This window comes from Oncorhynchus gorbuscha, unplaced genomic scaffold (assembly GCF_021184085.1).
Source record: "Oncorhynchus gorbuscha isolate QuinsamMale2020 ecotype Even-year unplaced genomic scaffold, OgorEven_v1.0 Un_scaffold_4464, whole genome shotgun sequence".
Classification (NCBI taxonomy): Eukaryota; Metazoa; Chordata; class Actinopteri; order Salmoniformes; family Salmonidae; genus Oncorhynchus; species Oncorhynchus gorbuscha.
The window spans coordinates 1-12,500 of NW_025748473.1; the positions used below are offsets into that span (position 1 = coordinate 1).

Sequence of the window (12,500 nt, forward strand, 5' to 3'; positions counted from 1 at the left end):
TCAGACCGATTTATATTTTGGGGTAGTGCAGGAGTCATGGCAACCAGGGAAAATGTTGTGACATGAAGTGGTTTCTGTGAGACAGGAAGTATTACCCCAGGTGCCAGGTTACCCAGGTTACTCCAGGTTACCCAGGTTACTCCAGGTTACCCAGGTTATTCCAGATTACCCCAGGTGCCAGGTTACCCAGGTTACTCCAGGTTACCCAGGTTACTCCAGATTACCCCAGGTGCCAGGTTACTCCAGGTTACTCCGGGTTACTCCAGGTTACTCCAGGTGCCAGGTTACCCAGGTTACTCCAGGTTACCCAGGTTACTCCAGATTACCCCAGGTGCCAGGTTACTCCAGGTTACTCCAGGTTACCCCAGGTTACCCAGGTTACTCCAGGTTACCCAGGTTACTCCAGGTTACCCAGGTTACTCCAGGTTACCCAGGTGCCAGGTTACTCCAGGTTACTCCAGGTTACTCCAGGTTACCCAGGTTACTCCAGGTTACCCAGGTTACCCCAGGTTACCCAGGTTACTCCAGATTACCCCAGGTGCCAGGTTACCCAGGTTACTCTAGATTACCCCAGGTGCCAGGTTGCCCAGGTTACTCCAGGTTACCCAGGTTACTCCAGGTTACTCCAGGTTACCCAGGTTATTCCAGGTTACCCAGGTTACTCCAGGTTACCCAGGTTACTCCAGGTTACCCAGGTTACTCCAGGTTACTCCAGATTACTCCAGGTTACTCCAGATTACCCCAGGTGCCAGGTTACCCAGGTTACTCCAGGTTACCTTAACAGGTACATTATATTAACTGTGTTTATGCAAGGTTTTTTTGTGACATCAAATTCATCAATATGATGCAAACTAGTTTAAAGATCAAATTTGAGATCTGACTAATGATTAGCCCAAAAGGGTAAATGGCCTATTGGGCTCCCGAGTGGCGCAGCGGTCTAAGTCACTGCATCTCAGTGCTAGTGGGCGTCACCACAGACACTCTGGTTCGATTCCAGGCGGTGTCACAACCGACCGTGATTGGGAGTCCCTTAGGGCGGCGCACAATTGGCCCCAGCATCGTCCCGGGTTTGGCCGGGGTAGCCCGTCATTGTAAATAAGAATTAGTCGTTAACTGACTTGCGTAGTTAATTAAAGGTTAAATAAATAAATAAAATGCTGACAGGCAACCCCATATTTCAGCTTGTTTATTTACTAACACTGTGCATCAGTTGGGCTACAGGTGATAATGCTTACTGCTAACAGCAAACCGAATATATGTTTTTATTACTATTTTTTTTTTTTAAGTTAAATAGTCAATAATAATATGATGGATGGTCAAATATGTTAAAAAGAAAAAAGAAAATATTTTAAACATTTGATCAATATGTTATACAGCTCATTTCTGGAGGTGGAAAAGTATCATTTAGGTGGAATCAGCATCATTTTATTTTAATTATTTTTGGAGTAGAATGTCCTCTAAAGTCACTAGAACTGAGCCTCTCAGTCCTCCTACATAAATATGATCCAAGGGAGGGACCCTTGTCCCCTAAAACAAGGAGGGTTTGCCCCCACTGCTACACATTTTTCCAAAGGAAACACTTAAAAGACATACCCTCGTCTACCTTATGCCCTTGGGGGAATCCCCGTTGCCATCTTGGAGGGTGGTCCAAATGATTAGCCAATCAAGGGGAGTTTGTAACGTAAGTCCCTCAACCCTCGTTTTTTAGTCGAGTGTGTGAGTGTATAATTATGTTCACTCCGGGCCCTGAAACTCCCCATAATTCAATTCACATCCGCTAAGAAACCATAAAACCAAAACTATAAAAACAACATTAATGGAGAAGTTTTCACACAAGTGTAAATAAAAACAAATGCAAATAAATTAGAAATTGTGCTACTAATGCAGAAACACTTATTTTGGAAGTTGTAGAAATAAAACATTTTTCCTTCAGAAGTTCTAGCTAGGCAGGCTAACGTTAGTTAGCTAATTAATTTGCTAGCTATCATACAGTAGGCAGGCTAACGTTAGTTAGCTAATTAATTTGCTCGCTATCATACAGTAGGCAGGCTAACGTTAGTTAGCTAATTAATTTGCTAGCTATCATACAGTAGGTGTATATATTAACTATATAATTATTAATAAGTAGACATGCAATTATAATTGACTGTAGCACATATAAAGAACCCACAAGCCACCAGTGGATGAGTGATTTCCGGGCAAGGGCAGTCCATTTAATCATTAAAAATAATTCCTTCCTCCCTCACCCCTCGCCCTCCCTCACCCCTCGCCCTCCCTCACCCCTCGCCCTGCCTCTCCCCTCGCCCTGCCTCACCCCTCGCCCTGCCTCACCCCTCGCCCTCCCTCACCCCTCGCCCTCCCTCACCCCTCGCCCTCCCTCACCCCTAGCCCTCCCTCACCCCCTCGCCCTCCCTCACCCCTCGCCCTCCCTCACCCCTAGCCCTCCCTCACCCCTCGCCCTCCCTCACCCCTCGCCCTCCCTCACCCCTCGCCCTCCCTCACCCTTCGCCCTGCCTCACCCCTCGCCCTCCCCCACCCCTCGCCCTGCCTCACCCCTCGCCCTGCCTCACCCCTCGCCCTGCAAGTGTATACTCGTCAGACGTCATGACACGTCATCTGAAGTGTCCACTTCATTTGAGGGCTGAGGGGATAGGGTGTGTCTTTTTAAGTGTTTGAACTGCAGCCACTGTTCTGAATATACCTGACAAACAGGCATGTACATAACCCCTTGTTTTCCTCCTTCTCCCTCCTCTTCCTCTGCTCTGTTCTCTTCATCTCTGCCTCTCTTCCTCTGCCTCTCCTCATCTCTGCCTCTCTTCCTCTGCCTCTCCTCCTCCTCTCCTTCCCTCTTCCTCTCCTCTGTTCTCTTCTTCCTCTCCTTCTCTCCTTCCCTCTTCCTTTCCTCTGTTCTCTTCCTCTGCCTCTCCTCCTCCTTCCCTCTTCCTCTCCTCTGTTCTCTTCTTCCTCTCCTCCTCTCCTTCCCTCTTCCTCTCCTCTGTTCTCTTCTTCCTCTCCTTCTCTCCTTCCCTCTTCCTCTGCCGCCTCCACTCCTTCCCTCTTCCTCTCCTCTTTTCCACTGCCTCGCCTCCTTCCCTCTTCCTCTCCTCTGTTCTCTCCTTCCTCTCCCTCTCCTCCTCTCACTCTTAGCCTCATCTGAGCAGTTTGTCAGATGAGGCAGATGTGAGTGATGAGCGGTGTCTGACAGTGAGGAGATTTCCAGGCTCAGAGGACAGCCCAGGTCCAGGCCTGTTCCCCCGGAGGCTGAGCACCCCAGAGCAGGGCAACAAGGCATGTGTTTATGTATATCTTTTTCTATTACAATGTTTGAATATTTATTATATTCTGTGTGTTTTTTAAATGACATTTATTAAGCTTAAAATGTTAAAGGAATTCCCCAAGTTTGAGGTAATGGGAAATAATAATAAAGGTATTTTAATTGTAAGGCGGAGCATTCTGGTCTGGACTACCTGTCAGCCAGTGGCAGTAGCCCCAATCTGCTATCTACGTCCACAGCCTCAGACCCTGGTAAGGACACACAGACTGTCGCACGCGCACGCGCACGTGCACACACACACACACACACACACACACACACACACACACACACACACACACACACACACACACACACACACAGAAGGACATGTCCTCACCATGTCCTCTTACAGTATGTCTTGGTCACTTGTTGAATTGATTGAGGATACGACTACTCGAAAATAGAAACAATCTCTTCTATTCCAAGCTATCAGTTATTCAAACAATGTATTTGTCAGTAATTCAAAAGTATTCAAAGGAAAGAAGGTGTATCTAACTGTGGTTCAATACCCTTGGATGGAATCCTGTACGCTAGAGATATGACCCTCGGATAGAATCCCGTACGCTAGAGATATGACCCTCGGATAGAATCCCGTACGCTAGAGATATGACCCTCGGATAGAATCCCGTACGCTAGAGATATGACCCTCGGATAGAATCCCGTACGCTAGAGATATGACCTCGGATGGAATCCCGTACGCTAGAGATATGACCCTCGGATAGAATCCCGTACGCTAGAGATATGACCCTCGGATAGAATCCCGTACGCTAGAGATATGACCCTCGGATGGAATCCCGTACGCTAGAGATATGACCCTCGGATAGAATCCCGTACGCTAGAGATATGACCCTCGGATAGAATCCCGTACGCTAGAGATATGACCCTCGGATAGAATCCCGTACGCTAGAGATATGACCCTCGGATAGAATCCCGTACGCTAGAGATATGACCCTCGGATAGAATCCCGTACGCTAGAGATATGACCCTCGGATAGAATCCCGTACGCTAGAGATATGACCCTCGGATAGAATCCCGTACGCTAGAGATATGACCCTCCGATAGAATCCCGTACGCTAGAGATATGACCCTCCGATAGAATCCCGTACGCTAGAGATATGACCCTCGGATAGAATCCCGTACGCTAGAGATATGACCCTCCGATAGAATCCCGTACGCTAGAGATATGACCTCGGATAGAATCCCGTACGCTAGAGATAGAATCCCGTACGCTAGAGATATGACCCTCGGATAGAATCCCGTACGCTAGAGATATGACCCTCGGATAGAATCCCGTACGCTAGAGATATGACCCTCGGATAGAATCCCGTACGCTAGAGATATGACCCTCGGATGGAATCCCGTACGCTGGAGATATGACCCTCGGATGGAATCCCGTACGCTAGAGATATGACCCTCGGATAGAATCCCGTACGCTAGAGATATGACCCTCGGATGGAATCCCGTACGCTGGAGATATGACCCTCGGATAGAATCCCGTACGCTAGAGATATGACCCTCGGATGGAATCCCGTACGCTGGAGATATGACCCTCGGATAGAATCACGTACGCTGGAGATATGACCCTCGGATAGAATCCCGTACGCTAGAGATATGACCCTCGGATAGAATCCCGTACGCTAGAGATATGACCCTCGGATAGAATCCCGTACGCTAGAGATATGACCCTCGGATAGAATCCCGTACGCTAGAGATATGACCCTCGGATAGAATCCCGTACGCTAGAGATATGACCCTCGGATAGAATCCCGTACGCTAGAGATATGACCTCGGATAGAATCCCGTACGCTAGAGATATGACCCTCGGATAGAATCCCGTACGCTAGAGATATGACCCTCGGATAGAATCCCGTACGCTAGAGATATGACCCTCGGATAGAATCCCGTACGCTAGAGATATGACCCTCGGATAGAATCCCGTACGCTAGAGATATGACCCTCGGATAGAATCCCGTACGCTAGAGATATGACCCTCGGATGGAATCCCGTACGCTGGAGATATGACCCTCGGATGGAATCCCGTACGCTAGAGATATGACCCTCGGATAGAATCCCGTACGCTAGAGATATGACCCTCGGATAGAATCCCGTACGCTAGAGATATGACCCTCGGATGGAATCCCGTACGCTGGAGATATGACCCTCGGATGGAATCCCGTGGAACGCTAGAGATATGACCCTCGGATGGAATCCCGTACGCTAGAGATATGACCTCGGATAGAATCCCGTACGCTAGAGATATGACCCTCGGATAGAATCCCGTACGCTAGAGATATGACCCTCGGATAGAATCCCGTACGCTAGAATATGACCCTCGGATAGAATCCCGTACGCTAGAGATATGACCCTCGGATAGAATCCCGTACGCTAGAGATATGACCCTCGGATAGAATCCCGTACGCTAGAGATATGACCCTCGGATAGAATCCCGTACGCTAGAGATATGACCCTCGGATAGAATCCCGTACGCTAGAGATATGACCCTCGGATAGAATCCCGTACGCTAGAGATATGACCCTCGGATAGAATCCCGTACGCTAGAGATATGACCCTCGGATAGAATCCCGTACGCTAGAGATATGACCCTCGGATAGAATCACGTACGCTAGAGAATATGACCCTCGGATAGAATCCCGTACGCTAGAGATATGACCCTCGGATAGAATCCCGTACGCTAGAGATATGACCTCGGATAGAATCCCGTACGCTAGAGATATGACCCTCGGATAGAATCCCGTACGCTAGAGATATGACCCTCGGATAGAATCCCGTACGCTAGAGATATGACCCTCGGATAGAATCCCGTACGCTAGAGATATGACCCTCGGATAGAATCCCGTACGCTAGAGATATGACCCTCGGATAGACGCTATCACGTACGCTAGAGATATGACCCTCGGATAGAATCCCGTACGCTAGAGATATGACCCTCGGATAGAATCCCGTACGCTAGAGATATGACCCTCGGATAGAATCCCGTACGCTAGAGATATGACCCTCGGATAGAATCCCGTACGCTAGAGATATGACCCTCGGATAGAATCCCGTACGCTAGAGATATGACCTCGGATAGAATCCCGTACGCTAGAGATATGACCCTCGGATAGAATCCCGTACGCTAGAGATATGACCCTCGGATAGAATCCCGTACGCTAGAGATATGACCCTCGGATAGAATCCCGTACGCTAGAGATATGACCCTCGGATAGAATCCCGTACGCTAGAGATATGACCCTCGGATAGAATCCCGTACGCTAGAGATATGACCCTCGGATAGAATCCCGTACGCTAGAGATATGACCTCGGTATAGAATGACCCCGAATCCCACGCTAGAGATATGACCCTCGGATAGAATCCCGTACGCTAGAGATATGACCCTCGGATAGAATCCCGTACGCTAGAGATATGACCCTCGGATAGAATCCCGTACGCTAGAGATATGACCCTCGGATAGAATCCCGTACGCTAGAGATATGACCCTCGGATAGAATCCCGTACGCTAGAGATATGACCCTCGGATAGAATCCCGTACGCTAGAGATATGACCCTCGGATAGAATCCCGTACGCTAGAGATATGACCCTCGGATAGAATCCCGTACGCTAGAGATATGACCCTCGGATAGAATCCCGTACGCTAGAGATATGACCCTCGGATAGAATCCCGTACGCTAGAGATATGACCCTCGGATAGAATCCCCGTACGCTAGAGATATGACCCTCGGATAGAATCCCGTACGCTAGAGATATGACCCTCGGATAGAATCCCGTACGCTAGAGATATGACCTCGGATAGAATCCCGTACGCTAGAGATATGACCCTCGGATAGAATCCCGTACGCTAGAGATATGACCCTCGGATAGAATCCCGTACGCTAGAGATATGACCCTCGGATAGAATCCCGTACGCTAGAGATATGACCCTCGGATAGAATCACGTACGCTAGAGATATGACCCTCGGATAGAATCCCGTACGCTAGAGATATGACCCCGGATCGGATAGAATCCCGTACGCTAGAGATATGACCCTCGGATAGAATCCCGTACGCTAGAGATATGACCCTCGGATAGAATCCCGTACGCTAGAGATATGACCCTCGGATAGAATCCCGTACGCTAGAGATATGACCCTCGGATAGAATCCCGTACGCTAGAGATATGACCCTCGGATAGAATCCACGTACGCTAGAGATATGACCCTCGGATAGAATCCCGTACGCTAGAGATATGACCCTCGGATAGAATCCCGTACGCTAGAGATATGACCCTCGGATAGAATCCGTACGCTGGAGATATGACCCTCGGATAGAATCCCGTACGCTAGAGATATGACCCTCGGATAGAATCCCGTACGCTAGAGATATGACCCTCGGATAGAATCCCGTACGCTAGAGATATGACCCTCGGATAGAATCCCGTACGCTAGAGATATGACCCTCGGATAGAATCCCGTACGCTAGAGATATGACCCTCGGATAGAATCCCGTACGCTAGAGATATGACCCTCGGATAGAATCCCGTACGCTAGAGATATGACCCTCGGATAGAATCCGAATATGACCCTCGGACGCTAGAGATATGACCCTCGGATAGAATCCCGTACGCTAGAGATATGACCCTCGGATAGAATCCCGTACGCTAGAGATATGACCCTCGGATAGAATCCCGTACGCTAGAGATATGACCCTCGGATAGAATCCCGTACGCTAGAGATATGACCCTCGGATAGAATCCCGTACGCTAGAGATATGACCCTCGGATAGAATCACGTACGCTAGAGATATGACCCTCGGATAGAATCACGTACGCTAGAGATATGACCCTCGGATAGAATCCTGTACGCTAGAGATATGACCCTCGGATAGAATCCCGTACGCTAGAGATATGACCCTCGGATAGAATCCCGTACGCTAGAGATATGACCCTCGGATAGAATCCCGTACGCTAGAGATATGACCCTCGGATAGAATCCCGTACGCTAGAGATATGACCCTCGGATAGAATCCCGTACGCTAGAGATATGACCCTCGGATAGAATCCCGTACGCTAGAGATATGACCCTCGGATAGAATCCGTACGCTAGAGATATGACCTCGGATAGAATCCCGTACGCTAGAGATATGACCCTCGGATAGAATCCCGTACGCTAGAGATATGACCCTCGGATAGAATCACGTACGCTGGAGATATGACCCTCGGATAGAATCCCGTACGCTAGAGATATGACCCTCGGATAGAATCCCGTACGCTAGAGATATGACCCTCGGATAGAATCCCGTACGCTAGAGATATGACCCTCGGATGGAATCCCGTACGCTAGAGATATGACCCTCGGATAGAATCCCGTACGCTAGAGATATGACCCTCGGATAGAATCCCGTACGCTAGAGATATGAGCCTCGGATAGAATCCCGTACGCTAGAGATATGACCCTCGGATGGAATCCCGTACGCTAGAGATATGACCCTCGGATGGAATCCCGTACGCTAGAGATATGACCCTCGGATGGAATCCCGTACGCTGGAGATATGACCCTCGGATAGAATCACGTACGCTGGAGATATGACCCTCGGATAGAATCACGTACGCTGGAGATATGACCCTCGGATAGAATCCCATGCGCTAGAGATATGACCCTCGGATAGAATCCCGTACGCTAGAGATATGACCCTCGGATAGAATCCCGTACGCTAGAGATATGACCCTCGGATAGAATCCCGTACGCTAGAGATATGACCCTCGGATAGAATCCTGTACGCTAGAGATATGACCCTCCGATAGAATCACGTACGCTAGAGATATGACCCTCTGAGTTTTATTCTATAATATAGTCCTATTCTGTATTTGATAGATATAAGGTCCCAGCTCTGCCCGTCTGTGAGGAAAGCAACCTGTGGTTACCTAGGTTACCCCGTTGGCTCACAGCAAAAACTTGACCTTTTTAAAACACCATTTTCTTGTCGTCCTCGTTGTTTTAGTCAATTACAAAACGACATTTAAAAAAAGTGCGACATGTCTGAAGATTACTTTTCAACATTACTTTCTCCCGAGCGTTCTCACTACTTAGAAAAATGTCATCTTTGTTTAACCCAATTTGTGGGCGTGGTGTAAAGTACTACTTAAGTAGGGGCGGATATCTGTACTTTACTATTTATATTTTGCCACCTTTTACTTCTCTACATTCCTAACAAAAACAATGTACTTTTTACTCCATACATTTTCCCCTGACACCCAAAAAGTTCTTGTTACATTTGAAATACTTAGCAGGGCAGTAATATGGTCCAATTCACACATTTATCAAGAGAACATCGTTGATCCTCTCTACTGCCTCTGATCTGGAGGACTCACTAAACAGAGAACATCCCTGGTCATCCCTACTGCCTCTGATCTGGAGGACTCACTAAACAGAGAACATCCCTGGTCCTCCCTACTGCCTCTGATCTGGGGGACTCACTAAACAGAGAACATCCCTGGTCATCCCTACTGCCTCTGATCTGGGGGACTCACTAAACAGAGAACATCCCTGGTCATCCCTACTGCCTCTGATCTGGGGGACTCACTAAACAGAGAACATCCCTGGTCATCCCTACTGCCTCTGATCTGGAGGACTCACTAAACAGAGAACATCCCTGGTCATCCCTACTGCCTCTGATCTGGGGGACTCACTAAACAGAGAACATCCCTGGTCATCCCTACTGCCTCTGATCTGGAGGACTCACTAAACAGAGAACATCCCTGGTCATCCCTACTGCCTCTGATCTGGAGGACTCACTAAACAGAGAACATCCCTGGTCATCCCTACTGCCTCTGATCTGGGGGACTCACTAAACAGAGAACATCCCTGGTCATCCCTACTGCCTCTGATCTGGGGTACTCACTAAACAGAGAACATCCCTGGTCATCCCTACTGCCTCTGATCTGGGGTACTCACTAAACAGAGAACATCCCTGGTCATCCCTACTGCCTCTGATCTGGGGGACTCACTAAACAGAGAACATCCCTGGTCATCCCTACTGCCTCTGATCTGGGGTACTCACTAAACAGAGAACATCCCTGGTCATCCCTACTGCCTCTGATCTGGGGGACTCACTAAACAGAGAACATCCCTGGTCATCCCTACTGCCTCTGATCTGGAGGACTCACTAAACAGAGAACATCCCTGGTCATCCCTACTGCCTCTGATCTGGAGGACTCACTAAACAGAGAACATCCCTGGTCGTCTCTACTGCCTCTGATCTGGAGGACTCACTGCCGCGTTCGAGGGGATATTCCTTGAATATCGACCCGGGACTTTCACCCTCAGAGTTCTCTGCTAGATTATAAACTGGGTGGTTCAAGCCGCAAATTTTTAATTTTTAATTTTACCTTTATTCAACCAGGCAAGTCAGTTAAGAACACATTCTTATTTTCAATGACGGCCTAGGAACAGTGGGTTAACTGCCTGTTCAGGGGCAGAACGACAGATTTGTACCTTGTCAGCTCGGGGGTTTGAACTCGCAACCTTCTGGTTACTAGTCCAACGCTCTAACCACTAGGCTACGCTGCCGCCAATGCTGATTGTCTGACAGCTACGCTATATCCAACCCGTATACCATTGGGTATGACAAATCATTTATTTTTACTGCTCTAATTACATTGGTAACAAGTTCCTAATAGGCACTTTGTCGTTTGTGGTATATGGCTAATATACCACGGCTAAGGGCTGTATCCCGAAGAACAGCCCTTGCCCGTGGTATATTGGCCATATACCATACCACCTCGGGCCTAACTGCTCAAATTTAACCCTCAGAGATTTCTATGCTAGAATATAACTCTAACCCCCCCCCCTCCCACTTGTGATGATGATGATGATGATGATGATGATGATGATATGTGGTTGTTCTTGTGACTCTGGTTAAGGACATCTGCTAAAGGACTCAAATGTAAATGTGACTTTGTTTGACTTTCACCAGATCCCGATGACGGCGTGAACGGAGAGAATCCCAGTGCTCGTCCCAGCCGACCACAGAGGACGGAGAAGAAAGACTACCTTGTGAGTACATACTTCCTGTCGAACGTCTTTTCAGCAAGTATTCAAACGCCCTTGACTGTTTTCACATTTTGCTACGTTACAATTTATTCTAGAAATGAATCAGATGTAACAAAAACATGTTCCTCATAAATCTACACACATCCCATAAGGACACAGCAAAAAAACATGTTTATATAATTTGGTTGTAAATGTATGAATAATTAAAAACAGAAATAACATATTTTAACAGTAGGAATCTGATGCATCTTCTGCTGACGTGTTTCTACCCCTGGTGACGTGTTTCTACCCCTGGTGACGTGTTTCTACCCCTGGTGTCGTGTTTCTACCCCTGGTGACGTGTTTCTACCCCTGGTGACGTGTTTCTACCCCTGGTGACGTGTTTCTACCCCTGGTGACGTGTTTCTACCCCTGGTGACGTGTTTCTACCCCTGGTGTCGTGTTTCTACCCCTGGTGACGTGTTTCTACCCCTGGTGACGTGTTTCTACCCCTGGTGACGTGTTTCTACCCCTGGTGACGTGTTTCTACCCCTGGTGACGTGTTTCTACCCCTGGTGACGTGTTTCTACCCCTGGTGTCGTGTTTCTACCCCTGGTGACGTGTTTCTACCCCTGGTGTCGTGTTTCTACCCCTGGTGTCGTGTTTCTACCCCTGGTGACGTGTTTCTACCCCTGGTGACGTGTTTCTACCCCTGGTGACGTGTTTCTATCCCTGGTGACGTGTTTCTACCCCTGGTGTCGTGTTTCTACCCCTGGTGTCGTGTTTCTACCCCTGGTGACGTGTTTCTACCCCTGGTGTCGTGTTTCTACCCCTGGTGACGTGTTTCTACCCCTGGTGACGTGTTTCTACCCCTGGTGACGTGTTTCTACCCCTGGTGACGTGTTTCTACCCCTGGTGTCATGTTTCTACCCCTGGTGACGTGTTTCTACCCCTGGTGACGTGTTTCTACCCCTGGTGACGTGTTTCTACCCCTGGTGACGTGTTTCTACCCCTGGTGACGTGTTTCTACTCCTGGTGTCGTGTTTCTACCCCTGGTGTCGTGTTTCTACCCCTGGTGTCGTGTTTCTACCCCTGGTGTCGTGTTTCTACCCCTGGTGACGTGTTTCTACCCCTGGTGACGTGTTTCTACCCCTGGTG

General features: G+C 48.5%; 1 protein-coding gene across 1 annotated transcript in view; it reads left to right on the forward strand.

Moving 5' to 3' along the window:
• Window positions 1–3,147: 3,147 nt before the first annotated feature.
• LOC124028584 (mitogen-activated protein kinase kinase kinase kinase 5-like) overlaps window positions 3,148–12,500 on the forward strand; it is a gene marked incomplete at both ends in the record, with an annotated part of 30,027 nt that continues 20,674 nt past the window's right edge. The window contains 3 exons of the mRNA XM_046340621.1: window positions 3,148–3,288; window positions 3,444–3,525; window positions 11,287–11,366. Of these exons, the coding sequence (XP_046196577.1) occupies window positions 3,148–3,288; window positions 3,444–3,525; window positions 11,287–11,366 (303 nt within the window). The remainder of the gene's footprint in view (window positions 3,289–3,443; window positions 3,526–11,286; window positions 11,367–12,500) is intronic.